The sequence below is a fragment of the Aotus nancymaae genome, unplaced genomic scaffold (genome assembly GCF_030222135.1).
Source record: "Aotus nancymaae isolate 86718 unplaced genomic scaffold, 86718_ANA_hifiasm-v0.15.2.pri h1tg000003l, whole genome shotgun sequence".
In the NCBI taxonomy this organism is placed as follows: domain Eukaryota; kingdom Metazoa; phylum Chordata; class Mammalia; order Primates; family Aotidae; genus Aotus; species Aotus nancymaae.
The window spans coordinates 18,594,634-18,611,977 of record NW_026988414.1 but is presented as its reverse complement, the minus strand read 5'-3'; the positions used below and the strand labels follow the sequence as shown (position 1 = coordinate 18,611,977).

The window sequence follows — 17,344 nt, the reverse complement described above, 5'->3', positions numbered from 1 at the left end:
GGCACACGTCCGGTCGGTGACGCACTTCCGGTCGGTGATGCCCATCCGCTCCGCTGGGCGCGCGGTGGACGGTCTGAAGCGGAGAGCTCGGGTTTTGCTGGAGCTTTTCTCCAGTGCCCAATATGGCTTCATCGCGAGCTTCCTCCACGGTACAGAGCCCAGGATCTCAGCTCACTCTGGCAGGAAGCGCGAAGGGGGAAGGGGGTCCTTGCGGGAAGGGGCCGTTAGGGAACGGGAGAAGGCGGTGGAGGGCTGAGGAGGAAGGCTGTGGAACTCAGTCGTGTCCTAGACAGCAGAGCACCGTTTTCCTGATCCCTAAGCTCTTTCGTGGACTATAGCTTATTTGCACCTCTTCCACTACATCCCCGAAGGGCAAACATCTCTTCCGACTGATCCAGTAACAGTGCTCTGAAATAGGGAAGTGTCTTGGCCAAGGTTTATGCCTTTGGCAGATCTCAGAATTTTAATGAGACTTACTAACTCCTACTGCCTCACATCTAGAAACGTTTGAAATATATACATTAGTAATCTTGTAACTTGTTCTTCTTTAGCACCGCATTGGTTATTTCATCTATCCTTGGTATTTCCCCAGTGATGAGCAGTAACCCTGGAAGCATCGTAAAACACGAGATTGCACACTTCCAACAGAATGAAGTAAACAGATTGCAGAGCAAACCTTTGATAGAAAAATACCCGAGAGAACCTCACTAGTTTTATCAATCCTGTCAACCAAAGTGAGGGACTGAAACACCCTCCCCCTACCCTCATCTCCTCAAATCAATGAAGAACATCTTAAGCAGTGTCCAATTTGTCCTTTCAATTACGGAGGAAGTAGGACTGTGAAACTCAGGGTGAGCTTCATCCTCTGGCGAAGTCCGGTAAATTGTTAAGGTTAAGCCTTAGTTTAATTCAGATCTTTGATTTAGCAGGCAACCAAAACTAAAGCACCTGATGACTTAGTTGCTCCGGTTGTGAAGAAGCCACACATCTATTATGGAAGTTTGGAAGAGAAGGAGAGGGAGCGTCTGGCCAAAGGAGAGTCTGGGATTTTGGGGAAAGAAGGACTTAAAGCAGGAATCGAAGCTGGAAATATTAATATAACCTCTGGTAAGATGCAAATTGTGAGCCTATCTTTACCTCTTGATGTAATGAATACCTTCCTAAACTTAAATATCACGAGTTTTATAACGTCAAAAAATTTCAATTCTTTTTTTTTTTTTTTTTTGAGATAGGGTCTCGCCCTGTAACCCAGGCTGGAGTACAGTGGCACAATCTCGGCTCACTGCAACCGCCACCTCCCGGGTTCAAGCAATTCTCCTGCCTCAGCCTCCTGAGTAGCTGGGATTACAGGCATGCACGACCACACCCAGCTAATTTTTGTATTTTTAATAGAGATGGGGTTTCACCATGTTGCCCAGGCTGATCTCCAACTCCTGACCTCATGATCTGCCCACCTTGGCCTCCCAAAGTGCTAGGATTACAGATGTGAGCAATCACACCTGGCTGAGATCTCTTTTTTTGTTATAAAAGTAATAGTGGCCAAGCCCAGTGGCTCACACCTGTAATCCCAGCGCTTTGGGAGGCTGAGAGGTGGGAGGATGGCTTGAACCTAGGAATTCGAGACCAGCTTGGGCAAATAGTGATACCCCATCTCTACAAAAAGTAGAAAATTAGCCAGGCATGACACATGAGTGTGTTCCCAGCTAATTGGTGTTCTAAGGTGGGAGGTCGAGACTGCAGTGAGCCATGATTGTGCCACTGCACTCCAGCCTGGACAACACAGCAAGACCCTATCTCAAAAAAAAAAAAGTAATCGTTATTTTTCTTTTAATAGGTCAAACAATGTATGAGTGTGTGAAGTAGAAAATCCTGTATTTTTTAATTAATTGGTTGTATATCTTTCTGAGAATTTTAATACAGATATAAAAATAGGTGATTTTTTCCCTAAATGAAGACATGATATATATAAATTGTTGAATAACCTGCATTTTTCATTTTATATACCATTGAGGATATCTTTCCATGTCAGTAATGTGAGGTCCACTATATTTTTTAAATAAAATGATGCTTATTTGTCATAAGAAATTCAGACAATACCAACATGGATAAAGTGAAGACTCCTGTGCAGTAGGGCACCAATCAAGTTTCTCAGCGATCCTCTTACACATTTTCTTTTCTAAACACATGCACTATAGCCTAGTGACTTTTTAAACTTTTTTTTTTTTTTTTTGAGATGGAGTCTTGCTCTGTCACCCAGGCTGGAGTTCAGTGGCACAATCTTGGCTCACTGCAACCTCCGTCTCCTGGGTTCAAGCGATTCTCCTGTCTCAGCCTCCCCAGTAGCTGGGACTACAGGCACGTGCCACCATGCCCAGCTAACTTTTTGTATTTTTAGTAGAATTGAGGTTTCACTGTGTTAGCCAGGATGATCTCTATCTCCGGACCTCATGATCTGCCTGCCTTAGCCTCCCAAAGTGCTGGGATTACAGGCATGAGTCACCGTGCCTGGCCAACTTTTTAAACTTTTTATGTTGTTTTTAAACAGAATATCACCACTGTACCTCTCATGTTTTACCACACTTGTATTTTGGTGTGGGTTTCAAAACTATTGCTAGATTATCCAGAAATCCTTATTGTTGTGAAACTCTCATTTTCAGTGTAATTATTTCCAGTTTACTAGTTAATTATTTGTTAAGTATTCCTATACCAGGACTGCTTTAGAGAATAAATATTTTGGGCCACTGTTACAATAATGTTTCTATTACATCTTCTGGATAGACAGCCTAGTTAACTCATTTGCAAAAGATGTTCTGTCCTCTTACTTTCTGGTCTCAGCCAAGGTGTGTGTTTATATAGGTGTAAAATTAATAAATGAAACAAGAGGTGGCTTGAACCATTTTCCTCCCTTTTGAAGCTGTGTCATTTAGATTTATGTGTTTGGCATAATTTAATAAATTGAAAAACAGTAAAGTATAAAATGTGTAATATATTAGACAATTACCTTTCCCTCAGGGCATACACAGACTGCGGTTACTAGAAATTATTAGAAATTATTTCTTTCTCTATCAGAAGAAGATCTGCTGATGTTGCCTGTTTTCTTTTTAATAGGAGAAGTGTTTGAGATTGAAGAGCACATCAGTGAGCGACAGGCAGAAGTATTGGCTGAGTTTGAGAGAAGGAAGCGAGCCCGGCAGATCAATGTCTCCACAGATGACTCAGAGGTCAAGGCTTGCCTTAGAGCCTTGGGGGAACCTATCACACTTTTTGGAGAGGGCCCTGCTGAAAGAAGAGAAAGGTACCCTTCCTAAATATTTACTTTTTTCTTTATTATAATCACAGGGTTCTAGTCCAAATTTCGGTTGATCTTTTAGTTGAAACTTTAATAGAATGTCTCAAATCATGTTAACAATATCTTACTGTGTTTATATGAGTTAGCCCATAATCTGTCTTGGGCCAATTTTTACTTCACTATTAATGTTTCTTTCTTTTTTTTTTTTTTTTTTGAGATGGAGTCTTGCTCTGTCACCCAGGCTGGAGTGCAATGGCATGATCTCAGCTCACTGCAGCCTCCACATCCCAGGTTCAAGCAATTCTCCTACCTCAGCCTCCAGAGTGGCTGGGATTACAGGCACCCACCACCACGCCTGCTGATTTTTCTATTTTTAATAGAGACAGGGTATCACCATGTTGGCCAGGCTCATCTTAAACTCCTAACCTCAAATGATTCACCCAACTTGGCCTCCCAGAGTGCTGGGATTACAAGTGTAAGCCACCACACCTGGCCAGTTTTTCTTCATAGACTGTGAAGAGGGTGCTAACATGCTCCTTTGCCTCCCCTCCCCAGTGTGAGTTTTGAATTGGATAAACATTTGTTGAGCTTTGAAAATTTAGACATCAAATACATTCATATCAGTGACATAAAACAATGATAAATGTTTTTTGGATTTTATTGAAGCGGGGTACTGTCCTCAGATAATGCCCTCTTGGGATCTGAAGGTTGCAAAGTCGTTTAGTTGTGGCCTAGCCATATACAATTATGAGGAGCCCCTCTGATGTCTCTGTCCACTGCCTCATCTCTCCTTCATCATCCAGCTTATTAGAAGGCTTTTTTGTATTACTCTCTTGAGGTCCTTACCCTTATTTACTCTTCAACCTGCTGCAAACTGACAGACCCTTACCACATTAAAATTGCTCTTTGTTAAGGTCACCAACCCACCTTTACTAAGAATAGCCCTAGTATACTGCCAGCCACTCCCTCCTTGAAATACTCCCTTTCTTTCACTCTCCTAAGACCAAATCCTCTTGATTTTCTTCTTCTCTCTAGCTAATTCTTCTCATTTACCTTCTGAATCTCTTTTTCTCTGCCTACCCTTTACAGTCTGCCTTCTCCTCTACTTGCCCTTGGTGATCAGATCTACTTCCTTGGCATCATTCACTGTGTGTGTTCTGATGATTCCCAAATCTATCGTTGTAGCTCAGGTATCCCACAGGTACTTCAAACTTGAGACATGTGAATTGAAATATTTCCCTACCTCTCTCCTATTCTCATACAGTTCTTAGTTGAAAATCTACCTAGCCTCCTTTATAATACATCAGCAAAATCTAGTCTATTCTGCTTGCAAGATACACCTCCAATCTATCCTCTTTGCAATATCTTTACTACTTTCAAATCTGTTCTGTTGTGATAGCCCCAAATGTTGTGTTAATTGCTTGCTTAAAATCCTGGATTGTCTTTTCATCCTTGTAGTAAAAACTCTTATCATGGTCTGTAAGGTCTCAGCCTTACCTGTACCACCCTTCCCCAATTTACTGGAATAGCCACATTGGTCCTTCCAGAATATGCTAGCTCTTTTTATGTCTTTCCACATAATTGGTCTCTCTTTGTTGCTCTCTTTTGCCTTTTAGAGCCCCCCACACCTTTTTTTTTTTTTTTTTTTCTGTGACAGAGTCTCACTCTGTCACCCATGCCTGGAGTGGCCTGATCTCGACTCACTGCAATTTCTGCCTCCCAGATACAAACCATTCTCCTGCCTCAGCCTCCCAAGTAGCTGGGACTACAGGCATGTGCCACCATGCCCAGCTATTTTTAGTAGAGACAGGGTTTCACTATGTTGGCCAGGCTAGTCTTGAACTCCCGACCTCAAGTGATCTGACCACCTCGGCCTCCCAGAGTGCTGGGATTGCATGTATGAGCCACCGCACCTGGCCTTTCTTCTTTTTTTAACCTAGATCCCTGTCAAACTTTATTCTTTTGTTTCAGCATAAATGCCACCTATTCAAAGAAGCCTTTTGTCACACCTAACCCCCTCAATTGTCTGTCATAGTGTGTTATTTTATTGGCCTTTTCAAAGGGTATGGTTTTTTATTGTTTAATAAATAAGAGTAAATAAGAGGCTGTTTTTTCCACCAGCAAAGTCTATCTTATTCATTATTATGTTCCTTAAATGGATCCTTTGAGTCACTACTGCTACTGTCTGAATTTCAGTCCACTATTGTGACTTACAGAGTTGCTACAACAGTACTGTCTGATTTTCCTGCCTTCCTGCCTTTATTCTTCCCTTTGAATTCATTCTCTGTACATTTTCAGGGATCTTTCTCACCTGTAAATGCTCCTGAGCACGGCATTAGAAATTCTCTATTTTTTTTTTTGAGATGGAGTCTTGCTCCGTCACCAGGCTGTAGTGCAGTAGTGTGATCGCGGCTCACTGCAACCTTCATCTCCTGGATTCAAGCAATTCTCCTGCCTCAGCCTCCCGAGTAACTGAGACTAAGGTGTGTGTCACCACACCCAGCTAGTTTTTGTATTTTTAGTAGAGACAGGGTTTCACCATGTTGGCCAGGACGGTCTCAATCTCTTGACCTTGACGGTCTCAATCTCTTGACCTTGTGATCCACCTGCCTCAGTCTCCCAAAGTGCTGGGATTACAGGGGCATTAGCAATTCTTTGTGACCTGGCCCCTCCTCGCATTTGCAGCCCTATTCTTCACCAGCCCTCTTCTATGTTCCACACTCCAGCCAAACTGAATTATTTGTGACTGCAAGCCCAACATGTTTTACTTACCTCCAGACCTTATTTGATTAAAGAATCATAGCATTCCTGGTATAACTATCTGACTTTTTCTCGTTCTTGACCTGATTAATTGAGGACTCAATTTAGATACTATCTTTTTTTAATGAAGCCTTCCGTGATCCTCTAAGCCTAGTTAGATGCCATTTCTATAGTCCCCTCTAGCACACTGTGCTTACTGCTGTCCTGATAGGTATACTCTCTGTCTTTTCCCCAGGACTAAGCTACTTGAAATCCAGAACCGATTCTTCGTCATCACTGTATAGTTAGCACCTAAGTCAATATCCAGTACATTGTGGCACTGAGTGAAAGTTGGCAGTCTTCACAGACCAAGTGGTAGCAGTGTAGGGGCTGGTTGACTCTAAACTGAATAGAGTAATTGCTTATAGTTGGATTTTGGGAATTTCCAAATAAAGATGACTGGAAGAAATCTCACTGGGAGTTTAGGTATCCCCATTTGACTCTTAAAGAAAGTTTCTGGAGGGCCTGGCATAGTGGCTCATGCACGTAATCCCAGCACTTGGGAGACTGAGGCAGGAGGATCGCTTGAGCCCAGAAGTTCAAGACTTGCCTGGGTAACATAGCAAGACCTTGTCTCTATAGAAAAATTTAAAAATTAGTCAGATATAGCAGTGTACCTGTACTCTCAGCCACTCAGGAGGCTGGGGCAGGAGGATCACTTGAGCCCAGGAGGTCAAGGCTACAGTAAGCCATGATCGTGCCACTGCACTCTAGCCTGGGCAACAAGACCCCATCTCTTAAAAAGAAAAAAAAGGTTGCTAGGTGATTTGAATGGTGAGAGAATAGTAGAGGCTTGTTCCCATCTTAGATGTGTGTTTTTACAATCTTATCTCAACCATGTTTAAATTCTGATCTTTTTTTTTCTTTAACAGGTTAAGAAATATCCTCTCAGTTGTCGGTACTGATGCCTTAAAAAAGACCAAAAAGGATGATGAGAAATCTAAGAAGTCCAAAGAAGAGGTAAAACATGTCTTTAACTTCACAGTGTAAACGTGAAGAAAATGAGGGGATAGGTTTCTCGTTTTCTGCTTTCAGTGGTTTGCTTTGCTAAGACGATGGGGGGAAATGTCTTTGAAGACTGTACCATTCAAGAATAATTGCTGAGTAGTTTTGGTTTCTTTATAAGTATGAATGGAGCTAAGGGAGTTTTCCAGTCAGGAAAGATTCATAGTATTCCTGGTATAACCATCTAATTACATATCATAGAAAAATATATAGTAGAAAGCTATATGCCTGACTTCATCCTATTACCAAACAAATTCACCTCCTTTCTGGGCATTTAAAATAGAGAAATGACAGTTGTGAGAGGAGTAGAATGCTTCAGACTTGACCTTTCTGCTCTTAATTTGCCTTTCAGTATCAGCAAACCTGGTACCATGAAGGACCAAACAGCTTGAAGGTGGCGAGACTGTGGATTGCTAATTATTCACTGCCCAGGTAAGGAGAGCCTCCAGTAGAAGAAGGAAGCATATTTTTTGCATGTGTTTTCCTCTCAGGAACTGAGTGCTTGATGGTGACTGTGGTTGTTAAGTGAAATTGAGGGGTAGAGATACATGTGGGCCCTTGTTTACAACCCTGTTGCTCCTGGTGTTGATTTTTCTGTGTCACAGGGCAATGAAACGCTTGGAAGAGGCCCGACTCCATAAGGAGATTCCTGAGACAACGAGGACCTCCCAGATGCAGGAGTTGCACAAGTCTCTCCGGGTAAGATGCTCCCAGCGATTGTCCTACGTCTTAAAGGTTCTTAATGTTTGATTTTTCTACTTTGGCCCACCTCTGGGAAGGTAGAGGCGGCTAGAGTGATTCCTCCCTGCTTGAGTTGAGCTGTTGCAACATGGAAGGAGTCATCAGTTAACGTGGCAGGAGCTTACTGTGCTTTGTACTCAGCAGAGGCCAATGATTCTGTTCCTTAATTCTCCCCGTTAATATGTCAAAGTTTTAGATTTCTCTGGCGTTTTCTGTTTATATTTAACTGACTCAGAAGTTGTGACTGTAGAAAACAACTGGACACAGTGGCTTATACCTGTAATCCCAGCACTTTGGGAGGCAGAGGTGGGCAGATGACTTGAGCTCAGGAGTTTGAAAACAGCCTGGTGAACATGGTGAAACCCTGTCTCTACTAAAAGTACAAAAATTTGCCAGGTGTGGCATGCGCTTATAATCCCAGGTACCTGGGAGGCTGAAACAGGAGGATCACTTGAACCCGGGAGGTGGAGGTTGCAGTGAGCCAAGATCGTGCCACCACACTCTACCCTGGGTGACAGAGCAAGACTCTGTCTGGGGAAAAAAAAAAAAAAAAGACTGTAGAAAACAGTGTGCTGGAGTTTCAGATAACTTCATTTATCAATGTACATGTCTTCTAACAGCAACAACAAAACCATAGAAGAATCTTGGGATGGGTTAAAACCCAAAAGTTGCTTTGTTGTTCTTTTTATGGTGGAAAAGCTAAGGAACTCTTAGATTAACCTATTAATGATCACCACCGTGTGTGTTTTTTTTTTTCTTTTTAAGTCTTTGAATAATTTTTGCAGTCAGATTGGGGATGATCGCCCTATCTCCTACTGTCACTTTAGTCCCAATTCCAAGATGCTGGCCACAGCTTGTTGGTAAGTTTCATTTTGCAGTGACATTTTTTCCTAAATGGGGAACAGGCTCAGGAAAAAAATCAGTGTTTGTCTTAGACATCTATTTCTACATCCTCTTTCTTTCCTTCTCATGATCACACCAAACTACAGATGCCTGTGCTCTACCTGTTGTATAGTACAGTGTAGCCTTTGTTTAGCTATTCTCACTATTCACCAGTGACCCCAGAGATCCATTACACAGAGCACTCTGTCACATTCTTGACACTAGTGTTTTGGAGCAGGTCATGCAGTTGACCACCTAGTATCCATAACTCAGTCTAGGTTTTCTTTTTCAGTTATGTGACCTCACTAAGATACTTAATCCCTGTAAGCTTCAGTGTCCTTATCTGTAAAGTGGGAGGAGGTTGTGTTTGTAAAGCATTTTGCCTTGACAGTACCTGGTATGTAGTAAGGACTCATTAAACATTAATTATTGGTTTATCTTTGTTTTATTTTTTTTTATCACCACATATGCAGAAAACTCTTAGGATATGGTAACTTTGTTGTTTTGTTTGAGGTTTTTTTTTGTGGGATATGGCTATCTAATGAGAAAGGAAACTTTGAATGCAAGCTTTGAACGTTGAATGCACAGCAGCTACTTGACTAGGCAGACCTTGAGACTGGTTCAGGAGAAAACCAAAGGACTGCACGAATCAGTCCACACACCACCCTTATCACCTTAACTATAAAGGGTAAACGATCCTTCCTGCCATATCTGCTTCATAGGTCTGTTAGAAAGATCATTTGAGTTAATAGATATAAAAGTAATTTGTTGAAAAATTTCCAAAATAAGAAGTTTGTAAAAAGTTTAAGGCCAGCCAGGCACGGTGGCTCGCGCCTGTAGTCCCAGCACTTTGGGAGGCCAAAGCGGAAGGATCACTTGAGCCCAGGAGTTTGAGACCAGCCTGGGCAACATAGTGAGACCCTGTCTCTACAAAAAATTTTTTTTAATTTATTTAATTTTAAAAATATTAGCTACTCAGGAGGCTGGGGTGATAGAATTACTTGAGCCTGGGAGGTTGAGGCTGCGGTAAGCTGTGATCACACCACTGCACCCCAGCCTAGGTGACAGAGTAACACCCTTTCTCAAAAAAAAATTTAAGTACTTTGTAATCAGCAAAATACTATTCATATTTAAAGATGGTATCACTATTAATATTGGATCATTTAATTTGCCCCACCTTCCCTCAAAAATGAATCCAAAAGTTAAGGAGAATGACAACCTGTGCAGGGTTAATTATAGTCCAGTAAAAGCCTCTGGTTGCATGTGGGCTGGAGGTGGCTTTTTGTTCTATAACCTTCCAACTATGAGGCTTTTATTTTTTGGTCAGCCATTGTAAAGTTTAATGGGGGTAAGAAGAGTTTGTCCTTTAGTAATGTTACCAAGGTAGCTTTTCCTTCCCAGACCAACCCTGGCTGAGATGCTTTCCTTTGTATTTGATAGGAGTGGGCTTTGCAAGCTCTGGTCTGTTCCTGACTGCAACCTCCTTCACACTCTTCGAGGTAAGTTAGAGTCTTATCTAAATCTCAGTCTTTTTCCCAGTGTGAACTCAGATAAGCCATAAACTCTACTTGATGCTTAGACCCTGTACACACAGCATTAATTCTTGATTTAATTTGACTTGGTTTTCTCTGGCTGCAAGACTGGACTATCACAACTTTATACACATTCACTTTTCTCTTGCATCCAGTCACACTCTGGCATTTTATCATCTCTAAACCAAAAAACACAATGGTTTTTTTGTGTGTTTTACTTTTTAAAAAAATATACTTTAAATATTAGCTGAAATTAAAATAATTCATGTTTTAGTATTTGAATAGTCACTTTAATACTCTGTATATCCACATGTTCCCTAGTATATACTTACCTGTGATGTTCATTATAGTCTGTATTTGTACATAGGTTATAAAGAGGCAGGAACCTTGTAACTTTCATCTCTTACACTCCTTTAGGACATAACACAAATGTAGGAGCAATTGTATTCCATCCCAAATCTACTGTCTCCTTGGACCAAAAAGATGTCAACCTGGCTTCTTGTGCAGCTGATGGCTCTGTGAAGCTTTGGAGTCTCGACAGGTGAATATCAGTGTTCTGTGGTACATCCTGCCTTCACTAAAGTAGATATTTAATTGGTTGGCCCTCAGGACCTCAAGTTAAAAATCTGGCATTTAGGCCAGGCAGGGTGGGTACACCTGTAAGGCTGAGGCAGGAGAATTGCTTAAACCCAGAAGGCGGAGGTTGCAGTGAGCCAAGATTGTATCACTGCACTCCAGCCTGGGCGACAGAGCAAGACTCCATCTTGAAAGAAAAAAAATCTGGCATTTAACTCCCAAGATGGTCTAAGAGTCAAGGTAACTTAGTGTGTAAATGAACTAAGTGAAAGATTTCATTCTTAGGCCTTTTCTTACTAGAGGAGTTGTGTCAGTTTTTTCTTACCTGTTAACTTTGGATCTTGATTTTTGCCTGTAGCCTAGTGACCACTATTTCCTAGCTCCATTTATTCCAGAAAGACCCAGCCCGCTTCCTACATGATAGATTAACAATGAACTAAAGATGATATTCTTGGCAGTTCATTGGTTCTTAGCAAACAGCCATAGGGGAGAGGAAAGTGGGATTCTGTCTAGCAGTATTGCCAAGGAAATGATGTCTCCTCCCAATAGCATCATCCTTTACCTAGAGTATATTTTCCAACTACAACAGGTTTTTAAAATGTGTTTATATGATTTTTTCCAAAAAAAACTTTGGAAGCACCCTGTTGACCAAAAGACATCTGAATTTAATTGCTTAGTTTTCTTTCTTTGGAAAAACATAGGGTTTTTACTCGAGAATTTTTATAAGAACTAATTATTGTCTTCACTGTTTGCCAGACAGGGTCTTACTTATGAGCACAGCAAGTTTTAATTGGCTTTGGTAATACTTAGCAATATTTATTCCCCTAGGGCTTTGACTTGTTCTGTGTATGCACATTGACAGAGTTCCCTTTTTAATTGCCCTCCTTAGAGTTCATGTTTATTTCTTTTTGCTGATGTTTCAGATCTTTTTGTGGTTGCTAGGTAGCAGAATTTAATGGCCACCAAAAGGAGACTAAGCCTCGTCTCTATTTAGGAGTTCCTTTTTCCATTTGGATCTTGGAACAGACCTAAATTTGAAGAAGGTTTATATGTAATCCATTTGTACCAAAACTATGTGATTTCTGTGTCCTTATATCTCTTCCAAAGCATGTTTTCTTTCTAGAATCCAGGTACTCCTTTGGATGCAGAGTGACTATTTTGCTTATTGGGTCAAAATATTTTACAAGTATAGTTACAATTTAGCCTCTCATGTTGTACAGAATGGGTGTATCTGCACAAAAGCTAATCATTTCATGAATATTTTATGTCTGTAAAATTGTTTATATGTTTGATTTCTTTTCAGTGATGAACCAGTGGCAGATATTGAAGGCCATACAGTGCGTGTGGCCCGGGTAATGTGGCATCCATCAGGACGTTTCCTGGGTACCACCTGGTGAGCCATCCTGTTATTCTTTTATCCCTACAGGCCTGTGGCATCTTGTTAACCCTTTATGGCTATTTGCCAGGTAAATGTTTAGAGCAGAGATCTTCAAGTAGAATTTTCTTTGGCTGCAGGGAACCAGAATCAGAGAATGTTTAATATAGTGAGGGATAAGTATATTTTTGCCTTTTTTTTTTTTTTTTGAGACAGAGTCTTACTCTGTCGCCCAGGCTGGAGTGCAATGGCACAATGTCAGCTCACTGTAACCTCCTCTTCCCAGGTTCAAGTGATTCTTCTGCCTCAGCCTGCCAAGTAGCTGTAACTACAGGCATGTGACACCACATCCGGCTAATTTTTTATTTTTAGTAGAGACAGGGTTTCACCATGTTGCCTAGGCTGGTCTCGGAACTCCTGACCTCAGGTGATCTGCCCACTTCGGCCTCCCAAAGTGCTGGGATTACAGGTGTGAGCCACCACGCCTGGCTATATTTGCCTTTAAATTACAATTAATCCAAAATTTCAGAGTTACAAATTGCCAGAAAACAAGGATTTTCACTCTTGACCAATGCTACAGGTATACAAGTCTCCCTTCCTGGTTCTGTAAATTCAAGGAGGCTAGAATCTGTTAGGAAACTTTTCCATTAAGCTATAATTTACATACAGTGGAATGGATTTATTTTAAGTGTACAGTGATATCAGTCTTTACAAATGCATACCGTTCCTGTGACCCACACCCCTGTCAATATAGTGAACGGTTCCATCGCCCCAGAAAGGTCCCTCGTGCCCTTTTCCAGCCAACTCCCACTTCCAAAGCAACCGCTGATCTGATTTCTATCACCATAAATTAATGATGTCTATTCATACTGTATGAATTCATCTTGGCAGGCTTTTACTCAGCATAACATTTTTTTTTTTTTTGAGTCGGAGTTTCACTCTTGTTACCCAGGCTGGAGTGCAATGGCACGATCTCAGCTCACCCCAACCTCCGCCTCCTGGGTTCAAGCAATTCTGCCTCAGCCTCCTGAGTAGCTGGGATTACAGGCACGCGCCACCATGCCCAGCTAATTTTTTTTGTATTTTTAGTAGAGACGGGGTTTCACCATGTTGACCAGGATGGTCTCGATCTCTTGACCTCGTGATCCACCCGCCTCGGCCTCCCAAAGTGCTGGGATTATAGGCATGAGCCACCACGCCCGGCCTCAGCATAACATTTTTAAGAGGCATTCGTGTTGCATTTATCAGTAATTCCTTTTTATTGCTGGGGGTTATTATTTGTGTGACTGTACCATAGTTTATCCATTCTCCTGTTGATGGACACTTGGGCTGTTTCCAGGTTTGGGCCAGTCAGAATGCAGCTGCTATAAATATTCTTGTACCAGGCTTTTTGCGGACATGAGAACAATTGCTGGGTCACAGGGTAGAGGCGTTAGGTGTATATTTGACTTTTTCTAAACTCCCCACCAGTTTTTCAAAACAGTTACACCATTTAACATTCCCAGAATTCTGGTTATTTCACATTCCTGTTAACATTTGGTGTTGTCAGTCTTACCGTTTTGCCCAATCTAGCAGGTGTGTAGTGATATCCCATGGTTTTCATTCTTATGACCCTGATCACTGTTGAGTACTTTGTCATATGCTTTGCCTGTTTTTTTTTAATTGAGTTTGTCTCTTTGGTCTTTATCTCCATGTCCATAGTCAATTCTACCACTGTGTATTGAAGAGACTTTCCTTTGTCTGTTGGAGTTGTTTTAATACCCTTATTGAAAATCATCTGACCATACATGTGTGGGTTATGAGTGATCTGTGTATCCCCAACATACAATTTAGGGCCTAGTAAATGTATAAGTGCTTGATAAATGAAAGAACATAACAGTGGAGGAAGAAAGGAGGCAACAGAGTCTTTTCTGGGCCATTCTTGGGGAATCCTGTTATTAAAATAGCCACTAGGTTGTGCATGGTGGCTCGTAGCTATAATCCCAGCACTTTGGAAGGCCAAGGTGGGCAGATCACCTGAGCTCAGGAGTTCGAGACCAGCCTGGCCAACATGGTGAAACTCCATTTCTACAAAAAACACAAAAATTAGCTGGGCATGGTGGTACACGCCTGTAGTCCCAGCTACTCAGGAGGCTGAGGCAGGAGAATGGCTTGAACCTGGGAGGTGGAGGTTGCAGTGAGCCGAGATTGCACCACTGCACTCCAGCCTGGGCGACAGAGTGAGACTCTGTCTCAAAAAAAATAGGCATTAGAAGTGTACAGCGATTCCACGGTTCTCAGCCCCTAAGACAGATAAGCTCAGTTGTTGAGTTATTGTTTATGTCAGAAAGGAGCTTCCTGTTAATACGTTTCTATGAATAGTTTCAGAAGCATTAATAACTTAAGCTATGATGGCTTATAATATCTTATGTGTTGTAGAAACTGAATAAATACCAGCTGGTTGATTGTTAGTGTGATTTCATTTTAGCTATGACCGTTCATGGCGCTTATGGGATTTGGAGGCTCAAGAGGAGATCCTGCATCAGGAGGGCCACAGCATGGGTGTGTATGACATTGCCTTCCATCAAGATGGCTCTTTGGCTGGCACTGGGTAAGGCTTCTCCCATATAGCCAGGGGCAGCTCAGTACTCTCACCTCTTGTGTGTGCCTGCTTCCACAGAGAACTGGATTCACAGTGTTCATTTATAAATTATTTTATCAGGGGACTGGATGCATTTGGTCGAGTTTGGGACCTACGCACAGGACGTTGCATCATGTTCTTAGAAGGCCACCTGAAAGAAATCTATGGAATAAATTTCTCCCCCAATGGGTAAAATAAACACAGTGAATGAGGGGTGAAAAAGGGTTCTTGGTCAGAAAGTACTCTACTTCTAACTTCAATACTGCATCCGATCCACAGCTATCACATTGCAACCGGCAGTGGTGACAACACCTGCAAAGTGTGGGACCTTCGACAGCGGCGTTGCGTCTACACCATCCCTGCTCATCAGAACTTAGTGACTGGTGTCAAGTTTGAGCGTAAGCTCTCCTCCTGGTTTAGATCTAAATGACACAGACAAACAGGATGTGTTTCTCTGGAATGCAGGCCAGGCTTTAGCTTAACTGAGAAGTAGAACAGGAGAGAATTTGACCACTGTTAAAGGAACAAATTCTAATTTCCTTCCCCCTGCCATGCCTTAGATCTGTGGGGAAGCATGCCGTGAGTGCTTTGCTTCATTCTTTCCTCTATGGATGTTCTGAGCACTGAGTCCTTAATATTATTCTGAAGATTCTCTGTCAGGGAATGCGCCAAAAGGCCTTAGTGTTATTTGGTCCCTTAAGTCCGCCTGGGGTTATCCCCTTTACCCAGAGGCCTCGTAGGAAGATAGCATCAGTATTGAATTTTTTCTGAATGTAGAAATAAGTTTTTTTTAATAGTATGTTTTTGCAGGCATTTGTGATTTTGTTGTCTTCTGCTCTTTTGAATAAAGTCCTCAAGCAATTCCCCTTTTCTTCTGTAGCTATCCATGGGAACTTCTTGCTTACCGGTGCCTATGACAACACAGCCAAGATCTGGACGCACCCAGGCTGGTCCCCGCTGAAGACACTGGCTGGCCACGAAGGCAAAGTGATGGGCCTAGATATTTCTTCCGATGGGCAGCTCATAGCCACTTGCTCATATGACAGGACCTTCAAGCTCTGGATGGCTGAATAGACAAGACAATGGAAAAAGGACTTGAACCTCAAGCTCTCTCTAAGGAGCTATTTCCTCAAAAGAGAAGAATTGAAGTGTTTAGTTATATCATGTTTTCTGCCAATTACCATGTGTAGACCCTCAGTAGAATTGGAACCATGTCAGCCCCTACTCCAGGCAGGCAGCCCAGTCCCTAGGTGATGGTGAACCCCTCTCATGGTTGAAAATTTATTTCTTCTTTTTACGCCCTGCCACAAACTGTGTAGACATTGTTTTCATTTATCTTTTGTTTGGCCGGGCATGGTGGCTCATGCCTGTAATCCTAGTACTTTGGGAGGCCAAGGCAGGCAGACTACTTGAGATCAGGAGTTCAAGACTAGCCTGGGCAACATAGCAAAATGTCATCTCTACAAAAAAAATAAAAAAATTAGCCGGGCACAGTGGCTTGTGTCTGTGGTCCCAGCTACTCAGGAGACTGAGGTGGGAGGATCACTTAAGCCTGGGAGACAGAGGTTGCAGTGAGGTGAGATCATGCCATTGCATTGTAGCCTGCGTGACAGGAGTGAGACCCTGTCTCTTAAAAAAAAAAAATACTTTGTTTGAATGCCCTATAGCCTTCCTCACAGCACTCAGGATTGTTACTGATTGCATTTTTAATTCTTGAAACTTGGTTTTCCATAACATGGTACATGCTTCAGGACTGAATGGGACCCAGAGAGCAAGGTGGCTGAACTAGATAAGAGTCTGGAAGCCCTCGCGTAAAGAGGCACCTCCCACCACTCCTTGGTTAAACAGTGCGTATCAGCGAGCACTTTTCCTTTGCTTGGAGATTGGGTGGTGAAGCAGTAGACTGCAGCTACCCCGACGGTTATGCAGCGAAGAAGACTGACATCTTCCTGTTGTGTTTGCTTGGAATGCTTACTGCATCAGGAAACTGAACTGAACATTTGCTTTGTCAGAAAATGTCTTTTACTTTACTTTGAAGTTTGGCAACCTTCATGTTACCTTAAAGCAAAACTGTTGTGTCAGGATTCAAACAAACGTTTAGAAAGCAAACATGACGTCTCTATTGTACAACCTCCTTTCCGTTGGTTATTTAAAGGATGTACTTCCACATTTGCTACAGTAAAATCCTGTTACAAAAACTACCCTATAAATAATTATTTTCTATAGTTAAAGCATTTTCTGAATCCTAACCATTGGTCTATAGAGGTCTCCTTTTTCTGCTTTGGGATATAATGGATCTCAAATATGGATTACTTCGATTTCTGTCTCCTTAATAAGCACCTTGTTAACAATTTTTTTTAAATAGAGGGCTGTTTACATTGTGGACCAGACTATCAGCCAGGTCTGGACTCAATAATTCTTATTTGTCATCCACCTCTTTTCACCTCAACTAAACTCTGCACAACCTCTAAACTCTCAAATTACACAGTAAATTCACAAAAAATACAGGAATTTGTAGGAAGAAA

At 41.9% G+C, this 17,344-nt stretch overlaps 1 protein-coding gene across 3 annotated transcripts; it reads left to right on the top strand.

The window, feature by feature from the left end:
• The first annotated feature begins 44 nt into the window (after positions 1–44).
• On the top strand, positions 45–17,020 carry PRPF4 (pre-mRNA splicing tri-snRNP complex factor PRPF4). 3 transcript variants are annotated; one of them, XM_012461858.2, is made up of 14 exons: positions 45–149; positions 930–1,107; positions 3,109–3,295; positions 6,961–7,048; positions 7,446–7,525; positions 7,699–7,792; positions 8,600–8,694; positions 10,157–10,215; positions 10,666–10,789; positions 12,128–12,217; positions 14,667–14,789; positions 14,901–15,008; positions 15,099–15,217; positions 15,700–17,020. In XM_012461858.2, the coding sequence occupies exons 1-14, from the start codon at positions 123–125 to the stop codon at positions 15,891–15,893; spliced, it is 1,566 nt and encodes a 521-aa protein (XP_012317281.1). In that variant the 5' UTR covers positions 45–122; the 3' UTR covers positions 15,894–17,020. The 3 variants fall into 3 exon arrangements, with proteins under 3 accessions (XP_012317281.1, XP_012317280.1, XP_021527834.1); XM_012461857.2 differs by having other exon boundaries at positions 47–149; positions 927–1,107; XM_021672159.2 differs by lacking the exons at positions 45–149; positions 930–1,107; positions 3,109–3,295; ... (1 more) ...; positions 7,446–7,525; positions 7,699–7,792 and having other exon boundaries at positions 7,801–8,694; positions 10,118–10,215.
• The last annotated feature ends 324 nt before the right edge of the window (positions 17,021–17,344 follow it).